This window comes from Pleurodeles waltl, chromosome 1_1 (genome assembly GCF_031143425.1).
Source record: "Pleurodeles waltl isolate 20211129_DDA chromosome 1_1, aPleWal1.hap1.20221129, whole genome shotgun sequence".
Classification (NCBI taxonomy): domain Eukaryota; kingdom Metazoa; phylum Chordata; class Amphibia; order Caudata; family Salamandridae; genus Pleurodeles; species Pleurodeles waltl.
Window position 1 is genome coordinate 423,800,180 of NC_090436.1, and position 22,691 is coordinate 423,822,870.

At 48.4% G+C, this 22,691-nt stretch overlaps 1 protein-coding gene across 1 annotated transcript; it reads left to right on the plus strand.

Annotated features, from left to right (window-relative positions):
- Positions 1 to 2,824: 2,824 nt before the first annotated feature.
- FOXD1 (forkhead box D1) lies at positions 2,825 to 6,240 on the plus strand. The gene has a single exon (XM_069224048.1). The coding sequence runs from the start codon at positions 4,182 to 4,184 to the stop codon at positions 5,118 to 5,120; it is 939 nt and encodes a 312-aa protein (XP_069080149.1). The 5' UTR covers positions 2,825 to 4,181; the 3' UTR covers positions 5,121 to 6,240.
- Positions 6,241 to 22,691: the final 16,451 nt, after the last annotated feature.

Below are 22,691 nucleotides of genomic sequence, written 5' to 3' on the forward strand. Positions count from 1 at the left end.
AATTCTATACGAGTTAAAAAGAGTTTAAAAAAATCCTGGCTCCCGAATTCGTGAAGTTTAAAATATGTACCCTACTTTTAAAGGTAGTGATTTATCAAAGATTAAAGCAAATGGCCTCGCTTGTGAAATATGTGAATTTTCTAAAAGCGGACTTGGTCCAGATTTTGGACAGTGAACAATAATGCTGTCATCCCGAATCTAAGTTTTAAAAACTTGCCCTGTTCCTGATTTGGCAGAATGACTCTTGCTTCGGCGAATTGGTGAAGTTTTAAAACACATCAAACCAGCGAACTTTCGAAACCTTGTCTCACTCTTGGATTGTTAATTTTCAAAACATCGCTCCCACTCAAAATGAGGTAGTTAATAAAAACTACCCGCTCTTCGGGCGCCGTTTTTTAAGAGATGGCTACAGTCCTGACTTTGGTAAATTTTCAAAAACATGTATTGCTCCCAAATTGGTAAACATTTGAAAATGTATATATTTGCTGGCTTAGAAAAGTTCGAAATAGCATTCAACTCTTGAATTATTGTTTTTTCCTTAAAACGACCACAGGCCTCACTTTAGTAAACGTTCTAAAACATTAATCACTATTTAATTGTCACAGTTTTGAAACTTTTGTCGCGAGAGATTTTGCCGATTTTCAAAAGCCTGCTACTAAATCTTAGTGTATTTATTTTTTTCATAAAACGAGCTCACACCTCAATTTCAAAAACCTTTCTCGCCCCTTAGCTGACAAAGTTTCGAAGACCTTTCTTTCTCCTGAATCTGTAGATTTTCACAAACCTGCATCATTTCTGAATAGAAATATTTCATAAACCCTTCGCTTTAGCAGTTCCAAGCTGAGTCCGAGAAACCACCGCGCCGCCACGGACAGTGTAGCTACATAAACCGGTCTCCTTCAACCGCTGAAGTGGCCAACGTTCGTGTGGGTGAAGCGACGCATAAACCGATCTTGGCAATAAGTGTTAACAAGGCTCCTGTGAACCCTCGGGTTTGCTCAGACCGGTATGGGTCTCCCAGAAGTACACAACTCTTGGGGGTTGTCTTGAACCAGACTTTCTCGCCCTCTAGTGCAGAGGGTTCATAAAACCTTCCCGGGTTTCCAGAAAGCGGTTCTGCTCTTGAAGCAGTGTGCTTCATAAACCTCTTGTACCACCTCGGCGTGGAACCCCGCTGCATGCTCCTGAGAAGCCTTTTATAAATCACTTTATCACCGCTTGTCTCCAAGTCCAGATCCAAGTGTGTGAGGGGGGGCCGTGGTGTGAAAACCTCTTCAGTGTTCCCTTAAACCGGTTCCGTGCAGAAGCGGTGGACTCTATAAAGCGGTACGCAGTATGACATGGCCCCCTGAGGTCCAGATATGGTGGCGTGCACCGCGCTGCAGAGTGGCCATGCATAAATCTCTTGAATACTTCTATAAGTCGGAACTATAGGGATGCGCTGGACTCTATGAATTGGCCAAGACATGACATCAGCATTTAAGGTCCAGATCGAACAGGGCGAGGTAACCCATGATGTGCAGCCCCCTTTCCAGGTCGGCCGTTCATAAATCTCTTCAATGTGTCCATACTCCGGTCCCAGGCGCAAGAACCCTAACCATGACCCGTCCCTGAAGAATGGAGTTCAAGAAGCAGCATGTCTAGCCCGGGTGTCCGCCTCTGCCGATCTCAGTGAATCCCCCGTACGAGCACCGCCCCTCTTCGTTCTCACTTCCATAGATGTGAGTTTTGTTGTCGCCCCAGAGGGTGATCGCTTGTTCCCTTTGGAGCCGGTGTTTGAGAGGGTGTTGTCGTGTTGATGCTTTGTTTGAGGGTTCACACGAGCTGCCCCCGAGATGTATGGATTTATGCACTGAGCAGGTTTCTATTTCCGGGCACAAGGGGAGGCCCGGCAGTTTCAAGGCCCTCTTCCTCACCCACAGCATCGTTTATTTGCTTTTAAATGAACCACGGCGCATAAACACGGCCCCCGTGAGAACACCGCCGGGGGTTTATTTTTGTTTATTGCTGCGGCGTGAACTTTCTCTTTCAGCAGACAAGACAAGAAAGGGTTCCCGTTTGACAAGGGTTCGAATTAGAACAAAACTTGGGACGGCGCTGAGCAGAGGAGCAGACTTCCAGAATTGTAAGGCAAAGGGGCTCTCGCCAAGAGAGTTTAAACAGTATATATTTTGGCCTAGTATTCGTTTTTATTTCATGTGTCCAGCGAAGCCTTCATCAGCAACGACCTACGGTGCTCGTTATCTGTGCCGGAACAGTTACTGTATTTATTCCAAGTTTAAGATATGATTTATAAAGTTGTAGAAGTACATTTTGCATTCTGTTATAGTTTATTTACGTCCGTATACTTCCAGGTAAGCGTTTAGATACCCGGTGTGCATGTGTGCGTGCCCTCTGGTGCTGTGTGCGTGCATGTTATTTGCCGTTTTATGCATGTATTTTGTGTGAGTTAAGTTGTGTCTGTGTGTGAGTTTGTACGTGTGCATGTGATGCATATAGCGCCAACAGCCAAGCAGGTGGCATATTGGCGCATCACAAACCCTGGATAACAGGCAGAGCGGGTCTGTGGTGAACAAACAGAGACAGATGCCGAGAAGCGGGCCTGACATGGATCTGAGGGCACTGGGCACTGCCAGTCTCGCCTGCGGTGTGAAGCTGCTAGAGGTGCCCAAATTGCGGCTGCTGTGGTGTCCTGCAGGTGCCGAGGGGGGCTGCTGGGTGATGCTAGTGGCCCCCGGGGGTGGGACCCGTTCTGTCCCGGGAGGATCTCCCCAGCCCGCTGCTGTGACGTTGCAGCCATGTGACTGGCCTGCCCTTCTATAAGGAGAGAGGAAGTGCCGCCCCTTCAGCGGCTGAGATCCAGCCTTTTTTCAAGACCTTTTCTGAGACTTGAAAAAATCTGCTGTCCTCCCCTGCCGCATCCATAATATGTCCGGGTAGTGGCAGGGGAGAGGCACCCCGAGGAGCCAGGGGAGACACTGTGGGGAGCCCTGAACGCAGCCCGAAAACACACTGCCTGGGTGATATAAACATTGCGAGTCATCCAGGAAGGCTGGCACCGGCCACAAGCCCAGTGAGAAGCACTGAAAGCTGGCCTGAGCCCTGGGAGAGACCTCATGAGCAGCTGGGTAGCCCTCGTGCCAGGAGAGAGGCACTGTGAGCAGCGGAAGGCACCTGGGCACCGAGCCGAGGACACCCTGAGGAGGGACACAGTGTGAGCACGGGAGGCCTGTACTGAAGACAATGTGAGCAGCAGAAGACACCCTGAGCACGGGGAGAGACTCAGTGTGAGCAGCTGGGCAGCCCGGGAGAGAGACAGCAGGGGAGACCCACACTGAAGACACCGTGAGCAGCAGAAGACTCCCTGTCTCGGTGAGAGACTGCGCGTGAGCAGCTGGGCATCCCGTAAGCCGTAAGAGAGACACTGTGAGCACAGGGAGACTCACACTGAAGACACTGAGCAGAAGACACCCTGTCACGTGGAGAGACTCAGTGTGAGCAGCTGGGCATCCTGGGAGACTGACACCGTGAGCACGTGGAGACCCACACTGAAGACACTGTGAGCAAAAGACACCCTGTCACGGGGAGAGACTCAGTGTGAGCAGCTGGGCTGCCTGGAGAGAGACGCTGTGAGCACGGAGAGTCCCACACTGAAGACACCCTGAGCACGGGGACTCTGGGGCGGGGAGAGCGCTATTGTGAGAACAGATAGTGGAGTCACTGAGTCCGGGGAAAGCTGTGAGACGCCGGACATGAGCCATTGTGACTAGCAGGCGATTCACCAGGACTCGCTGGGACACTGTGATCCACCCGGGACCCTCTCACAGAGAGGTCTGACCAGTCTGTAGAAATATTCTCTATTCAGCAGGGAACCCCTCTCAGCCAAAAAGGAAGAAAGTGTGCGGAATCTTGATCCCACCAGCGCCCAGCAGACTGAGGAGTGAGATCTTCAATAGCCAGGGGAGACCTGACAGCTGTCAGGGGGTGTCTCCTGAGCATAAGGATACCGGGGAGTCCCCTTACACCAAGAACATCGTGAGCAGCCAAGGAGCCCCCCCGAGGCCAAGGCGGCCCAGAGCAGCCCGGAGAACCGCCAACCTCTCAGCTGAGCCGCCGCTCATGCTGGGCGCTGCCGGGGCATCCGCCTCCCCGGGCCGCCCTCGCGCTCCCCCGCCCGGACCATGACCCTGAGCTCTGAGATGTCCGATGCCTGCTCCGTCCTCGCCGAAGACACCGACATAGACGTGGTGGGCGAGGGGGAGGACGACGAGCCGCAGGAGGAGGACGACGACGAGGAGCCGCCGCTGCCGGCGGACTGCAGCCAGCCCTCCCCCCGGCCGGCGGCGGGCCGCGGGGCGCTGGTGAAGCCGCCCTACTCGTACATCGCGCTCATCACCATGGCCATCCTGCAGAGCCCCAAGAAGCGGCTGACGCTGAGCGAGATCTGCGACTTCATCAGCCGCCGCTTCCCCTACTACCGCGACAAGTTCCCGGCCTGGCAGAACTCCATCCGCCACAACCTCTCCCTCAACGACTGCTTCGTCAAGATCCCGCGGGAGCCCGGCAACCCGGGCAAGGGCAACTACTGGACGCTCGACCCCGAGTCCGCCGACATGTTCGACAACGGAAGCTTCCTGCGGCGCCGGAAGCGCTTCAAGCGGCAGCCCGCGCTGCCGGACCTGCTGCTGCGGGACCCGCACCCCTTCCTGCCCGCCTACGGCTACGGCGCCGCCTGCGGGCCCTGCGGCTACGGCCTGCAGCTGCAGCCCTACCCCGGGCTCTTCGCCTTTCCGCCCCGGCCGCCTCCGGGCGTGGCCCTGGCGGCGCCCCCCGGGCTGCCGGCGTCGCGCACCTGCGCCCTCTACCCGCAGCACCTCGGCCCCGCGCCCGCCTCCGCAGCAGCGCCCAAGCCCTCCTCGGCCCTGGCCAGGTCCCCCTTCTCCATAGAGAGCATCATCGGGGGCGGCCTGGGCCCCCGGGGGCACTGCGCGGGGCTGCCGCCCGCCTCGGGGGCGCCTCTGAGGAGCAGGACCCTCTCGGGGCACGCGGCGGCCCTGCACCCGGGGGCAGTGCTGCAGGGCAGCGTGGAGCACTTTGCGGCCAGGATCTCAAACTGTTAATGCCCCGGCTTGGGGCCTCAAGCTGACCTCTGTAAGGGGGTCTGTAACTGTTAACTGCCCTGCTAGGCACAATGGATCTCAGACTGACCCGAGGCTTCAAACTCTCCAGTGGGGGGTAGGTGGTTGGAGTTAAGATTGTGGACTGTCCTGCTAGCTAAACGGCCTCAGTTTGTAAACTATCTCCAGTGCTAGTTGCTCTCAAATTATTATCTGGCCCGTGTCTGGGTAGGTTTTCAAAATTATAACAGGCCTGAGGTGTGGAAAGGGAATTGGGAAACCCTGCAAAGTGCCAACTGCCCTTCTTCCTGGTACATGGAACTGCCTTGCTTAAAGTCAGAAGTTGCACACAGGCACCTCGGATGGCAGTTCTAACTTCCCCTAGTCTAACAAAGAGAAAATAGATGGCCATGTTCTTAAATGCAACTGCCCCTGTCTGATGCAAACACATTTTAATGTTTAACTGCATTCTGTAGTGGCATTTGGGGCTATAAAACTAGTATCTCTCTGTTTAGACTAGGCGGTGGGGCTTTCGTTGCAGCTCCCCTAGAGACGACCGCAGCCCTGTGTACGTCAATCGCTGCCACCCCTCCTTTCCGGGCCTGCACTCGGGGGGGTCGGTGCAGGAGACGTGTATACAGAACCATTTAGCCTTGATCTGAAACTGCCCCCAGCCCGGGACACACAGGGCCCCTCTGAAACAACAGAGATTGTACTGGACCTGACCGTACTTCCATTTATGCAAAGCCAACAACGCACACTTCCGCGAGCGGGTGTCTGCTCAGCTCCACGCTTTTAAAGCTCTCTTCTTCATACGGGTGAGAGCTTCAAGCATTTCCAAGTCTCGGGGTTCGGAGGAGGGCGAATCTAGCAATACTTCTTTTTTTAAGGCACACGAGATTTTTTTCCCTCTTCGTTTTATACGAGAAATTTTTCACAATTGGTAGAACGACCGACTTTCTTAAAACTGTGTTTTTTTGTAAATAGATGTATGACGGTTTTATTATTTTTTATTCTGTAAATACTTATCGATAAATACTATTGTAGAAAGTACTTGGGAAATATTTCCTCTTGTACCATTTTTACACAATTTTGGAAAATAAAATGCTTAATTTTCAAAACATTCTCATCAGGCCTAAGGCCTTCCTTTTTTTAATAAGCGTTTCAAGAAATGTGAAATTCTCAGACGTTTGTGCAGAGTATAGGCTGAGCGTTACATCAATAATTGTTTCTGTTTGAATTGAGTTTGGGGGAATTTTGCCAGGACCGAGCAGGAGATTGTTTTGCCATTGAAGGCCCTTAGCAACATTTTACTGGATAAGGTTAAGGTACCAAAGAGCTCGGAACAGCATTAGCGAGGAAACCAAAGCGTGTAACGATTGCAATAACGACTGTTGCTTTGGGCGCCACATGCATCGCAACGTCTGAGTGTGGATGTGTGCAAACGTGTGTGTATGGATAGAGAGCGAGAGAGATACTGGATACGAAACAAAAGTAGAAAAGGTGAAAGAAAGTGATACAAACACTGGAAATAATAAGAAGACTATAAAATCCGTTTCTACATTTAAATTTCAAGGGGGAACAGCTTTATTTGAGGCGGTGGCCTAAAACTATTTTTGTTTGTGTGGGTGTGTGTGTGTGTGTGTATATATATATATATATATATATATATATATATGTATATACATATATATCTATATATTAGGAAAGAGAGGATGAAAGTAAGAAAGTGCCACAAGCATAATTGAAATACTATAAAGGCTATATAGAAATATATATATACACACACACACACACTTCATACACGTATTGGATTTAATTCCGAATTCAATAAATGTATGTCTATATTTAGAAACATAAACACATTTCTCTCTATACACGTGTGTGATTTTATACATTTATATGTAGAGAAAGTAACAGAAAATGAAGTGTGATTGAGTGTGTGTGTATACGTACACATACTTTACACATATATGTACCTTTATGAATTACCGAATTGGGTAGATACGTTTTGAACTAAAAACACATTTTTCTCTCTCCAAGTGTATATATATATATATGGCCATGTACATACATAAATAGATAGATCTACAAATGTATGTGCGTTTATATAGGAGGAGAAAGATGAGTGTGCGCTTGTGTAAGAGACAGAGTTCTGGTGCACACGTCTGTGTGTGTGGAAGTAAATCTTTTTTCCCAGGGCTGAGAGCGTGGCCTCGCACCTTTGCGTCAGGGAGGCTTTTATCGTGTGTGCGTAAAGTTTCTCCCTCGCGCAGCTGGTGAATGCACGTTTGTTGAAACTTCTCTGATTAAATACCCATTGGAGGAGACTTCGGAATGTCACAACAAGGGCGCAGAAGTGTCCCGTCGCAGGCAGGTCTGAGGGTGGCCTGCGCTGCCTTCGAAGAAAGAGGGCCTGTTACATGGGAGATGTTAGGCTTTTAGCAAGAAGGCGGCGTATTTCACGCTGTAATATCAAGAATGAGCGGCCATGATTGTAAGAGTCCGGCGATTGTACATCTGCACATTTGTGGGTGCGTCTTCGTGTATGTGTGCATCGCGTTTCCCACAGCTGGTCGGCGGCGCGCGTGCACATAAATGGTGTGCTCTTAAGCGAGCAGGCTTTCATGGGCGAGAGTGTGTTTGTGTCGGTGTGAACGTACATCGTCGCATACAAGATGCGCAGAGGTGCGCCCCGTCACAAAATATACCACCTGATTGATGCTCAGCAGTTAGTCCTCGTCACCAGACCCCGACACGACGTTATTTAATTATTTAATGCAGCTAGCCACACGCGGTTGTGTCATTACATTGTAAGTGTTGTTCTTCGACAGTAAAATATTTGTACTCTATTTATTTGGAGATTAGGTATATATACAATTACTATCTGTATGAGTTCACCTTAATGCCGTGTGAAATTCGAAAAGCACGCACGCGTCTGTGTTTTGATTCAAGGGCTGTTATTTTTCGTTATGGATGCCTTTATTGTATGAAATAATTCCTAGGCCCGTGCTGTTTCCGTGAGGAGAAGGCCCTGCGTAGAATGGCCGTAAGGCGCGATAAAGCACCCAGAGGCGCATGTGATGCAGGTTACCCCAGTTCCAAGAACAGAGGATTTCTGCAGCTCCCTTGGTCCTCATGTTCACCGAAATCTTCACCAGCCTTTAAACTACTATCTCCAGAATACTTATTCACCGTCCGTACGAAATGAGCACACGGCGGCGTCTGAAACAACAACTTTGTAATTTATCCCGATTTACCCGAACAGGTTGTTTTAAACTAGGCAATGTAAAACACGTGTCGAGTTTTAAATGACCAGAGTGGCATTCTCTGTGTTCTCAGCAGGTGTTACCACCATCATAACTTTTGGTACTCTTGCTAGCAATACTAGTTAACAGATAGCGCTGCATTCCACTCTCTGCGTTTCCACGTGCTGTAAACAACAGCAGTTCTTGTTTTCTAATGGAATGCTTCTAAACTTACTATCTACCCTGTTAGGACAGAAGGCTGAGTTAGTCTCTACACGCACCCCCGTCCGGTCTCAGCACTCCTTCCGGTCTCTGCGCCCTCAACCAGTCCCTGTACCGATGACGTAAGGCAAGACGATGCTTCTACACATCTCTAGCATTTCTTTAGGAGCTCCTAAAACTTCCGTAGTACACAGATACTCACAAGCTTTCGGTAGAGTGGGCTGAAAGGTGCCTCCTGCACCTCAGGGGCCTGTGTGACGCCCCTGGCCACCCCTTGCACCCCCAGCCTACCTCTGTACCCCCGTCAGTCTATGCACCCAAAGCCAGTCATGGCACCTTCTGTATCCACGACCCCACTCGGGGCCACCCTCAGCCAGTCTTCATACTCCCTTCACCCCCTGCCAGTTTCTATACCTGAGCCAGTCACTGCATCTCCATCCAATTCCCGTAGCCTCAGGCAGTTCCGGCGCCCCAGCCAATCCCAGAGCTACCAGCCAGTGTCTGCACCCCAGCCAGTCAGTCCCTATAATCTCAGCCAGATTCTGCCAATCCCAGAGCTACCAGCCAGTGTCTGCACCCAAACCGGCCAGTCCCTGTATCCTCAGACAGATCCAGCCAATCCCAGAGCTACCTGCCAGTGTCTGCATCCCAGCCAGTCAGTCTCTGTACCCTCAGCCAGATCCTGCCAATCCCCGAGCTACCAGCCAGTGTCTGCACCCCAGCCAATCAGTCCCTGTACCCTCAGCCAGATCCTGCACTCAGCCAATCCCAGAGCTACTGGCCAGTCAGTCCCTGTACCCTCAGACAGATCCTGCACTCAGCCAATCCCAGAGCTACCGGCCAGTCAGTCCCTGTACCCTCAGACAGATCCTACGCCCTCAGCCAATCCCAGAGCTACCAACCAGCCTTTGCATCCCTGGCCAGTCCCTGCACCCCACCAAGGCCCTGCACCCCCAGCCAATCTCAGAGATACCAGCCAGTGCCTGCACCCCAGCCAATCAGTCCCTGTACCCTCAGCCAGATCCTGCCAATCCCAGAGCTACCAGCCAGTCAGTCCCTGTACCCTCAGCCATATCCTGCACTCAGCCAATCCCAGAGCTACCAGCTAATGTCTGCACCCCAGCCAGTCAGTATCTGTACCCTCTGCCGGATCCTGCGCCCTCAGCCAATCCCAGAGCTACGAGCCAGCCTCTGCATCCCTGGCCAGTCCCTGCACCCCAGCAAGGCCCTGCACCCCCAGCCAATCCCAGAGCTACCAGCCAGTCTATGCATCGTGGAAAGTCCCTGCACCCCATCTTCATGGTGGCTCAGGAGCTGGGAGTAATTACCCCGGGGACAAGCTTCCTTGCAAACACATTGTGTTTTTATGAAGCACGCCACTCTTTAAATGTATTTGACTAAAAAGTATGAGCATTTTGTAACTTGAACTTTTTTTAATGTTTTAAAACCAATATTTGAAGTACCAACGACTATCATAGCCTCCTAAATGCCGGAGTATCACTAGAACGAATATTTTAGGTTGACTGAAAAAATAAACGTGATACATTTTACTTGTACTTGGTGAACACGACTGAAACCTTTATGTTTTGCTTTTTAATATCTCCTTGTTGAACTGACAGTGACACCCTTGCAGACCCACAAATCAGTGTATTTTATGACACAGAAGACTGTTACAACTTAATGATAGCCTGTGTTACTAGGATTGTGAGCTATGTTTTACTCTGAGGCTTTCTTGAAACTGTTGAGCAGGAGCATAAACCTAGCAGACGACCACACAGTTATCATATGCTGATTAGATGCCAGTTTTCGGGGCCCAGTATGGACTAAGTACATATATATGCCATGCATCACACTAAGGGCCTCATTCCAAGTTTGGCTGGCGACGGGCGCCGCCAGCCAAACGGGAACCGCCAAATGGCCGCTCTGCGGTCAGAAGACCGCGGATGCCATTCTGGTTTTCCCGCTGGGCCGGCGGGCGTCCGCCAAAAGAGCGCCCACCGGCCCAGCGGGAAAGGCCCTGCAACGAGGAAGCCGGCTCCGAATGGACCCGGCGGAGTTGCAGGGGTGCAACAGGTGCAGTTGCACCCGTCGCGATTTTCACTGTCTGCTAAGCAGCGCCGCCATGGAGGATTCCCCCAGCCGGGGGAAATCCGGCGGACAAACGCCGGACCCGGCTGGGCGAAGCCGCGGTCGGAATACTAACTGAAGCACCGCCAGCCTGTTGGCGGTGCTTCAGCCGGCCTCCACCCTGGCGGTCATAGACCGCCAGGGTCAGAATGAGGCCCTAAGTGTCTGCAAGGTATACACGGATCCGAGTGAGTGAGTCCATATACTGTCAAGAGTAGAGCTCTGAGATTTCTTTATGAATCTTGGAATTTTATAGTGCCTAACTATGGGAGACCATGGGCTTTTGGACGCCTTCTGGTGTTATGAGAGCTAAAACAATTAGCAACTGTGGGTTGTAGTAAGGCTAAGTCTTCAGTTTTTTTTTAGCAAAAAGAATCGTAAAAGAACTGCATACTCTCATGCTGCAGATGGTTATTTTATGTAACCCTTCGTCTACAAAACAGGCAACATCTAACAAACTTTATTAAGCAGTTTCACAGAAATTGTAAGCCGTATTTAAATACCTTCAGGTAACAAGAATTGTCTTTTTAGTTTCTTGTTGAAAAAAAAAAAACCTCAACATTGTTTTTATTTAACTCGATAATTATAACAAGGGTGTAAGGGCACAACGCAATATTCTGAGGTCAAATTCAGTACCAGGTGATATGTAGTATGATCATACTTTTGAGGAGCATCATTCCATGTCAAGGTAGTCTGCTGTATAAATATATATTTTAAAAATCGTACCAATACGTGTAGCTGTCTCCCTTACCTTCCTGGGATTTAAGCCTACACTGTACTGGATTTAACTAGTAATTTGTTTAGGTTATCAGCGTGTTCCCTTTCTAGAATCTTGACATTGCCACATAAATGTTTTAAAAAAGACAACTATTTATTCGGAGGGCTTTTTCCGTGTCTTAGTAGTGCTTTTGGCCTTTTTTGTGGAACACGTCCATTGTGGTGGTAGTACTCCTGCTGGTGGTTTTGAACAGTGAGATTGTATTTGTGATGGGCGTTGTTCCCTGCTCGTTCCTTTTGTGATGAACATTACTGAAGCTGTGGCCGGCCTTTCAGTTTGACCAAGTTTGGCTCTTACACATACGTGTTTCTGTAGTGCACCCATGAGGCTGCCTGGGCACGGCATGGGCTGAGAGACACCTATTTGCCTTTTTAGACAAGAAAGGCCTACCTTAGGGATGTGTTGCAAATTGAGACATATTAGATTAATGCATAAAGCCCCTGTTGGGCAATGTTAAGCTTAAACGCACAAGCAAGACCTGCTTCTTCAAATACTTTGAGCTTGAAGTGGGCCTTCAATGGGTCTTTTGTACTTTAGATCAGGCACGTGTTCACTATCAATCATACATATATTTAACTATATAAACAGCAAAATGTGTATCAAATGGCCCTACTGGCACCAATTTAAACAAAAGATGGCACCCCACGAAATCCATTGGGGTTTCCTCACATGCTACCTATTGATTAACACGGGAATGTCTGAACCCCTACGATGTTAGTGTTTGAGGCCTTTGACCGACCCCCCTCGAACACTGATCCAGCACCCCTGCATTACCTCACGCAAGAGGTCCGTTTAATAGTTAAGCCTTTGTCATCACGGGACACCCTTCCCGAAAGCCCGTTTTAGTAAAGGGTTCTAAGTCAGGTACTCTGATCCCGCTCTTCCATCCCACGGGATCGTCTCTTTCCGCTTCCGGTAGGCCTGCCCCCATGCTGTCTCCTGTCTGCGAAGACAGGATTCAATGTGATTTCGCGTCAACCCCGTAACGTGCCCAGAATTGCGTTCTGCGCGTTCACGTTCACCGAGGGGCGAGGGGGACTCCTGCCCTTCCTCTTGGACCCGTCCCTTCCAGCGAACGCCAGGGTGCTCTCACCCGAGCCCGGCCTACCCGCCCGAGGAGCCAATGCCGCCGCGTACACTGGTGCCACAGCTGCCACGAGCTGCTGGTGCTGCTCGTGCGCACGCGGCGGAGGCGGTGATGCCACATCTGGGGATCACAAGCATAGGGGACACTTCGTGGGACATCTAGGCTTCTGTGCTCTCACGGCAGCTAATGAAAAGCAAACCCTATGGTATAATTTACATTCATAGGTGTTTTTTATTCTTTCCTATAGAATGGAAGCTGCAGAAACGTTACTCTAAATCAGGAGCATTTCTCCCCCTCGCCCTCTCAGATAACCTTGTAATGCTCCTGAAATGGTCCATTTTACCTCTAATTTGCCCCAAATTCCTTTAATGATTAATCCGATAATACATGGACGGATGATTTATAGACTTTAGAAGCCAGTTTTACACAGTCTCCGGCCCAGCGAGCTCTAAAATGTGCATTTGCCACGCATTTTCTTGAGAGTGCCTGTCCAGTACTTTTTTAAACAGAGTACTACAACAAAAAGCCTAGAATACCGATTTGTGACTGTGTGATGCTTTTATTTTTGAATTTACGACCTGTGTTCTTTTGTCTCAGGCCGTCCCCGTGGTAATATCATTCTGTGTCCTCGAAGCAGTAGTTCCCCAGTCATTCAGTTTTCGCAGTGAATTTTTTAACTGAGCGTTCAGGGTTTCACGAGTCTTCCTAAAATGGAATAAACTTGTAAAAGGGAAGCTTCCGTCATATTATCCGTTAAATGGCAGCTGTAGGAGCTGGAAACTTTTATCACAGGTGTGAATTGGGAATAAAGATAACATCTATCTTGTAATCCGATGTTGTCTTTGTGTGTGTTCTTGAGAGGTTTTGAGATTGTGGTGCGTGTTGGGAGCTTTTAAGATGCTGTTGCGTTGAACTGCAAGCTTTGGTGACGTCATTGAATGTGAGGAACTAATCTGACGTCACACTCGTCAACGACGATCCCTATCAGTGGTACTCTCGTGCAATGACGTGATGGTATTTGAAATTCAGAAACACCTGCCTAATTTTGAGCTTTGGTTGTGCCCCCTGTGAAGCAGATCTCGTATTACTTGTGAATTTGATTTTTTGCTGATATCACCGATGTAAACTGAAAATCTTTTTGAAAATACGCTTGTGAATTTCAAGTGTTTTGTTTCACGTTTATGAAGTAACAGCTTTTCCGATGTGACGGAATTAGAAACTCTTTCGTTGTCATTCAAGTGAACTCGGGTCCTTCTGAAGCCACACGTGTGAATTCAAAGCTGACTGTTGTGATCTCATACGTAATTTCAAAATGTTATAGATACGACACAATTGAATTAAATTTATTGATGGCGCACGTGATTTCGAAGCTTTTGCAATGTCACACAAATTAATTAGATTCGTTTTTTATGTCACGTGAACTCGAAGCATTAGTGATGTCACACTTGTGATTTAGAAGAACCACGATGTGACGCTTGTAAGTTAGAAAGTTAATGAGGGAATACCAGGCCCGTTGCATGGAAGTTGGATGACACACTTAGAAGCTCTGGTTAAGTCACGGCAGGATTTGGAAGCGTCGGCGTGAGTTGTGTCTAATTTCGGAGTTTATGTGATGTTGGGGCTGTAAATTAGAAGTCAGAGTGATGTTCCAGTTGTGAAAACGAACCTTTGAGGATAAAATGCACACGTGTGGTTAAAAGCTTTAGTGATGCCTGACTAGGTTCTTCCTCGACCACCAAGAAACGCTGCATTTCCACGCTTAGAGGCAGAAAGCGCTATTCCCATGCTACACCCGAATACACAGTTGTGAATTGGGGGCTTTAATGACTCATGAATTGGAAGCTGTAGTGAGGTGACAACTTTGAGTTGAGAGCTCTGTAGCTGTCACCTTTGTGAATTAGAACCAACCTTGACGTCACACAGTAGAACTGGGAGCTCTGTTGATGTCACCAGTGGGGTTGGAACGATTTTCAGAGTGGGGTGCTGACGTCATTATTTATATTATTGAAGTCAAATGGATTGTGAAAAATTCAAGGTCAACCAAAGAACAAGTGTAGCATATAAGTCACATCTTTTCAGTAGGTGAGTGGTGCATTTTAGAGCACACAGTCCCAAATCTATTACTGAAGTTTGGTGTGGTAACCACTGTCATTTAGAGACAGTACAATTCACATTGAAACGGCCACTAAACTCGCACACATTCAGTTCTACTTTCAAAATTATACAGTGCATAAACGATAAGGTGCAGAAATCCTGTTTCAACAATTTTTTATAATTTGCTCTTGCCATGTCAAGTATCTTGTTTGGTGGTGAGCCAATTACAATCTGTCATTCTGACATGTTTCAGGATTAACAAAAAAATATGAATGAGCTTCATTTATGCTTTCCTAACTGCGGAAATAGTTTGAAATATGTGTACAATTCATTTACAGGGATTGACATTTTGTTGTGTGAGAGAAAAAAATGGAACTCTAGAACATTTTCTTTCACACTCCCTGTATCCCAGCAACATTGTCTGTTCACTTTACAAAAACTCTCACTTTGCTATCAAAGAAAACTAAACACTAATTTCCACTTTCAAAGAATAGCCAGCATTTTTTCAGAATACAGCCTGGCATTTGACCTCTGCTTCTGAACATGTGAGAAATAAAACATTTAATTTAAAATGAATTCTTAGTGATCATTCACTTTCTGAACCCTAGCAAGGTTTTTTTTTGGGGGTGCTACAGCACCCCTACTTTCATACCTAAGGTGATGGCACACTTAGGAAATAAAAGACCACGAGTGTGTGACATTTGGTTTGAAGAACCATGCTGTCCCCTGCAGACACCACCAGCAGTGTGGTATGTTACTGTTGCCACCGCGGTTTGTGCATTAAACGTCTAGGCCGCAGGACACGTGGCCTGCAACCTCAGGGGTGTTTCTGCACACTTTACCTCCTCAGCGTGCTTTGCATGAAATATAGAAGTGCGGGTACTCGCTATTTAGAGCATCTGTTCGCCCCTGAGAGGTACCGTACTCTCCCATTAAATGTATTATAACAGTGCTGAGAAGTGCAGGTACTTTCCCATTAAAATTAAAGAACTGCAGGTACTCAGTACCGGACAGCACCTGCACATTTAAAGCACTGCAAAGGGGAGCTCTTAGCTGAACCCCTCGGTGTCTCAGGAGCCGGGAACACGGCCGTAAAGCGGCAGCAGGCGCACCTCCATGTTTTGCTGTGGCAAGTCGTGTTTACGTAGTGTGAGGCAGAAACTAGCGAGAGTTCCTCACTTCTAAAGCAGAAACAACCAGAACTGGCCAATTGTTTGTTGAGGGGAGACTGACCATGAGTGACGTGGGGTAGCCTTAAAGATGAGGTGCGGAGCGCGTCCCCGCCTCTCCTGTCCCGCGGTCCCGCGGTCCCGCACCACGCGCCTTGTTCGGCGAGTAGCAGGTTCAGTGAGCTGTTCAGTGATTCCACCAAACTCTGCCTGTGCGGTGCAGCAGTCTGGAAAGCGCAACCGAGTGTGCTCTTACTGGATGAAGGACTTGCAAACAACCACCACCCCACACACACACTTCCGCCCCCCCACACCCACCACCGTGAACCCACTCTCACAAACAAGACGATATGTAGACTTTCAATGCATTCTTCTGAAACATGGAAATCCGAGAATGGATGACCCTGCTTTGCAGGGTGCACACACTGAGTTGTGTGCTCGTGCCTAGACTAGAGTGTGGGGCGTGCAGCACTAAATGAAAAAACACAACAACCTTACCGCACAGAATAAAGTGAGGCTGCCTGCCTGCCTGCCGGGAACTGCAAATAATGCCCGATGCCGGTCGTGGTTCACCAACATTCATGGAAACTTAGGCACTAAGAACACCTTGTTCTTATCTTACTCAGACAGACGGGTTTAGACAAGAGCTGATCCCCTTATTACATAAACTCGCCGAAGACCGCCGTAATGGCGATTATTAGTATAATAACATTATCAGTACACACAATAATAATAAAGATTCACTTCATTTTCAATGTGCAAAACCTATGCATGAGCTCACGTAATATAATATGCATGTATTATTATTAGTAGTAGAAGCAATATTAGTATTATGTAGTAATAATGTTCTTCTTGTTTTGCTGCTCAAAACACCATAGTTATTTATTACTGTTCCTTCTAGTTCCTTGTTGTTGGTATGCTTATTATTTTATTCTTAGTCTACTTCTTATTATTCTTATTCGTACTCTTTTTATTATTATTATTACTGACAGTGCTTTTAACACTACTGTCACCGGGGCACCTTTTTCTCACGATTCGAATTTCCGATTATGTCGGATTCTGGTAGTTCTTTTGTGGTGCGACGTGTTCGTACAATATGTCTGCGCCGTAGACTAGAAATGGAAAACCCTGAGCTCCATCTTGTTGGTGCTGGCGCGGGCAGCGGTTCTAACAGTGAGTTCCTCAGCTCGAGTTCCGCATCTGAACGGCTGCTAGACTCGCAAACTACAAACCCCGTGTTAGAACCTGTGGTCCAATGCTTTCTGTTTGCAGCTCAAGTGTTCATGTGCATCTCACCTGCCTCCTAAAGTCCTTATTGGAGCAGACGTCACACGACCCCGGGCCCGTTTCCTCTGGGTCTACAGTGAGTTCTGATCACACAAACGAGTGCAAACGGCTCTGTGGGCCGGACAGTGGCGTAACAAAGACACCGCGAGCCCCGCGGCCTGCAAGGAAGCCACGCCCCATCCACCTACTAGTCTGGTAGTAAAACAGTTATAACTGGGAAGAATGTTCGCCTCCTGGGCTCCGTTGACACTACACCTGCCGCTGTCGAGACAGCTAAGCCTCTCTCGAGACTGCTTAGTCAACTGTGTTTGCATGTGTGCTTGCGCGAGTACTAGGGCCAAGTCTTTTTGTTTCATTTTTTAGTGCGTGATCTCCTTCTGGAGAACGCCAGAGGGCGTACGGAGAAGTGAAACACCACATATGATTCTGATATCCAGCTTTAACATTCTGACAGTCAAGCGATAGGTAGGACTGAAAAGCCGAAACAGATACAAAGTTCGACTCCCTGGCACACACACATCCACTCGGCTGCATGGAGGCCGCTTGTGCCGCTTGTACACACTCACCAAGCCCCACAGACACCCTGATGATCTCCCTACACACTCACCAGGCTCCATTGAGGTCTCATGCACACTCACACACTGTCTCGAGCGAGGGCCCATTGCACCCATGGACTGATCAGGTTCGATGGAGGCCTCATGGCGCACAAACACCAGGCCCCATGGACTCCCAGGTGATATACACGCTCACCAGGCTCAAGAGACGTCGCGATATACACACTCACCAGGCTCAGTGGCGATGTTATGGCACACACAGCGCTCCAGGGTGGCCCAATGTTGCACACACACCAGACGCCAAGGCCCCCCCCTTGGCACAAACACCAGACTCCATGATTGACTCCTGGCTCACAAACTCATCAGTTTCCATGGAAGCTTTATGGCATATACAAGGCTTTAAGTGGGATGACAACACTGTGGTGGTGGTGGTGGTGGTAGGGTAGGGGGTGTCTCTCAGAGGGGTGTAGCAAACCTGGTAAACGGAGGTGGCCAACAGCATCTGTTTGGTCCTGCTTTAGACAAACTGGAATTACATGCTGAGTGGTAATCAAACTGACAATAAGACATTGATGAAAAATTGAGTTAATTATCTGAGGTGAGGCATGGCTTAGATAATCTTTGGAGAAAGAAATATGGAAAGCCATTAGGTAATGCACATTGTATTCAGGATAAAAAGTCCTATATGTTTTATTATAGTTCAGAACACCAATGTATGCAATTAGCAGTGGTGTAACAAAAGCCCCCGCAGTGCGGGGACATGGGGGTTGAGCTCCAATTGGCCCCTCAGCAAAGCTGGTAGATTGTGGGCCAGGAAGTAGGGGACCCCCTCCATGTACTTTGAGGGGGGCCCTTTAGTTTCATTACACCACTGGCAATAAGATTACTGCTACTGTAAATACAGTGTACACTGACAACTTAGAATGCCACAGAATTGTGATCTTTTTTTGCAGAGGGAAACAAGTTTTCACTCTTCCTCTTCTTCACCACCTCCATCCCTTCCTTAGCCTCTCCTCATCAACCTCCATGACCCAAGACATCCTGCCTAATAATGGCATTTAGTCCCAATTGATGTGAAAAAGGTGCCATTTCTGTGGCAAATTTTCTTCTGTTGTGGGTGGGGGGTGGAATAGAAGGAGGTAAACGTGGAGGGGGAGGAAGGAGCATGAATAGGCAATAGAGACAGGGGAAACAAACGGCATCTCCGTACAAGCTAGTATTTGTGGCCCCAGGGAGACCTGGCAAGAGAATGAGGGTGCTGTGTTTGCCCACTGACTTGCATCAGAAAAATACATGTTTTAGGCTAGACAAAGTGAAAAAAAAGGGGGTGAAATGTCAACTTTTGTGGGCATGGTTAGAAGCTTCCACCCTAAATAGAGAGTGTTGGCAATCATTTGTGCTACTCATCAAGCTTTGCTGATGGTTCAAATGCACATAGGCTACTCGAAATTATTTTGAAATCATATGGGACCTGGATGTCCCCAGTCGGCCTCAGCCCCTACACCCGCCCAACGAAAACCAACAAATCCAGACTGACTTTTACAGTGGAAGAGTTTATTTACAAAATTGATAATAGAACTCGAAAGAACACTGGACCGGTTCAAATGCAATAAGTCCAGTTCACATTTTTTTAATTCATAATTAAACAGAACAAATCAGAGCAAAGAATACACACATAAATCTGATGAACTGGGCAAAGCAAATTTCTGCCAGGCAATAAATCATGCTCAGCAATTAGTGTATCGTTACCACCCACAACACCAGGAACCTCCCACCTTCCTGAACTCCATTGGACCACACAGGTGAAACCGTACCTCACCTGTATCTGTGAGGAGGTGTGGGGGCATTTCCCCAAACCTCACCATCTCTTGTCCTCATGTTCAGGGTTCCACCCCACCAAACACCAAGCTGCCATGGGGGTGCAACGGGATGACCTGGAGCTGGAGCCCCGTGCCCATCCCAGCGATCTGAGCACCCTAGGCCCCAAGCTGGTTTGTACATCCGCAGGTTGGTTCACAACTGCAGGACCCTACCCTTGGTGTTATCCATGGGACCCTGCTTTGGGGACCCCTCTGTTGCTTAGGGCAAATTTAATATCTCAGCTCCCGCTATCTCAGATCCTAGTGATGGAAGGGTAGGAGACGACGATGACTTCTGCCTGCCGATGCCGCATCCACGAGAAAGGGCCGAGGCCCGATTTGGGGGGCACCTAAATACCTCCTTTTGGTTGCGGCATCAGTGGGTGGAAGAGATGCGCTTCCTGCGCGACTCCCTTCCACCCTCTCGTTTTTTGAGGCAAGAGGGCGGAAGTAACACAGCCGGCCAATACTAGACTGGTGCACAGGGCCCTAGCCACGGAGGCTCCGGGTCGTAAGAGCTGCACCACCCTAATTGGGGTGGTGCTTTGTCATAGTTGTTGAAGGTCTGCAGTTTCCAAGCGCTGTTAACCATGGATACTGTTATTAAAGATGTAAACACCCACTTTGGATACTCTCTTTGTTTTATCCTTTGTCCTAATACATTGCCTTTTGTTAAACTTACCTAAATATATATTATTAGATAAACGAAGTGTCATTATAAATATAACAATAAAATACAAAGAATGCTAAACAAGAGAAAACAAATACTTTCATTTTTGTAACTATTGAACAAGCTCAGACATTTAGTAACTAAAATCCATCACAGAAATATTTGTTGAGACCTCTACCTGCCCTTTGTTCACATATGGAGCAAGCTGGAGTCTTGGGCCAAATTCATAAGGCACACATTTTTGCCATTCCTGTTTATTAATATTCCCATTACTGGATTTTGAGGACCACGGTTTTCAGAACTTTAGTCGAGCGGGTTGTGCAGTGCTTATTATGCTCTAATTCTAAGGAGAACTTGATCCTCTTTGTTTGTATTTGACTTTTTTTCTCTTTAAGTGGGCAGATCCTTAGAAATGCAGCAGCACTTTTCGTAAAAATGATAAAGGGTGCATTTAAAATGCGCAGGGATCTCCAAAATAGTTCTCTCACACTGTTGACAGAATCTAGTCCCGATCCCTTCCAAATGCCGCCTGTGGCTCACCTTCTTTCATGCACTGTCTGCCCAGGAATAATTCTAGTTTGGTTGTAAACGCCACATCCATCAGGATAGGTGAGGTGTGCAGGATATCACGTGGGCCTTCTACAGGAGGCACCGAAGTCATTCCAGCCACGAATCGAGCAGAGAATGGCAGTATGGCTGCCCAGAATGCCTCCAAAACACCAAATGAAGTGTTATGTGTGGCTCAAGTATTGCTGCCTGCGCCATGTTTGTTAGGTCTGCCCTACAGTTTGCTTTTTGAGGATCTGACATAAAAAGGCCACGGCATCGAAACAAAGCCCGCTAGGGACCCGTTTCAATGCCGCCTTTTGAAAATTGCAGATGCTCATGCCGATTTAAAGCCCTATGCATATACACTGTCACACTCCATGGAGACCCCAGGGCTCACATTCACGAGGCTCCACGGGGATTCATGGCACACATACTCCCAATGGAGGGCCCGTGGCGCATACACAATCCCCAGGCTCCATGGAGATCTCACTGCGCACCGACACACACCAGACACCAAGGACGGCTAATGACACACACAAACTCATTATGGTCCATGGTGGTCTTAAGGCACATACAAACACTCTCCAGGCTCCACGGATGGCCTACCAGGCTCATGGCGGGCTGATGGCACACATGGTGAAATGACTCCTTATAAGGTTCACAGCACACATTCATCAGGCATTTAAAGATGCTTCACATAATCACCAAAGTCCATGGGTGCGTTCTACACTGACTAGGCTCCATGGATGCCACATGGCGCAGACACTCACTGGCTCCAAAGAGGTCCCTTACCACACACTCACCACGGTCCCACGAAGGCCCCATGACGCAGGCATCTGATACTCACCATCCTCTACAAAGACATTACAGCACATACACTCACCAAGCTCAATGGAGGACCCATGGCACACATACACATTCACCTGGCTCTATGGAGGCTTCATGGCATACACTCATCAGGCTCCAGGGAGTCCCTAGGGCACAAACACCCGGCTTCACGGGGATGTCATAGCACACACTAGCACATACTAGACTCAAAGATGAACCCATGGGACACACACAAAGTGGCACACACACTCACCAGCCTCCAAGGATGCCTCATTACACAAACACTTAATAGGCTCAAAGATATCTTCAATGCACACCAGTCTCCATGGAGGCCCCATTGCATAAACACAGTAAACAGGACTCAACAGGATCATTGATGTCCCATGACAAACATACACATTCACCTGGCGCCAAAGATGCCTCATGGCACAAACACTCCCCAGGCTTCATTTAGGGCCCATTGCACAAGTACTTACCAGGGTCCATGATGGTCCCATGGCATGCTTGCACACAAGGCTGCATATGGCTTCATGGCACTCACATTCACCAGGCTCTATGGACGCGCCATGGCACGCACACCTAGGAGGCTGATGCACCCAAAGGCCAACACGGAGCAGGATCCTCTGAACCCCCTGAAGCTGGTTACAGTGGCATACCTAGAGCCATCATTATCACTGTCCTCAAAGTTGGTGGTAATTATGGCCGAAAAATGTCAGTGCTTGCTCAGATGAACAGCCTCCTCATAGGACGCAGAAATGTGCTATAAAAGAGGAGGCTTTTGGATCTGATTCCGATGACATAGAGATGTCCCATTGGTATTGCGATCATACAGAAGAAGATGACTCAAGGGCTGACAATCTGCTTTCTCCTTTACTTAGATCCTGTCCTCTATTTTGACTTACCAAATGCCAGTGGACTGAACACCTCACCAGACGGTAAAATCTCTTGCTCGTCTGGTCTGTCATCATAGGAAGTGTCCTTCTTTACCACAAGTAGTACGTAAAGCTGCTGAAGGTTTATAGCTGACCTTGCACTGTAAAGAATACAAGTCAAACATTTTGACAGAAATCTTACAAATGGTTTCATCAGCTGCCAAGCCTTT

Coding starts and splice junctions, on each gene's coding strand:
- FOXD1 (XM_069224048.1), top strand. CDS start 4,182: ATGACCCTGAGCTCTGAGATGTCCGATGCCTGCTCCGTCCTCGCCGAA.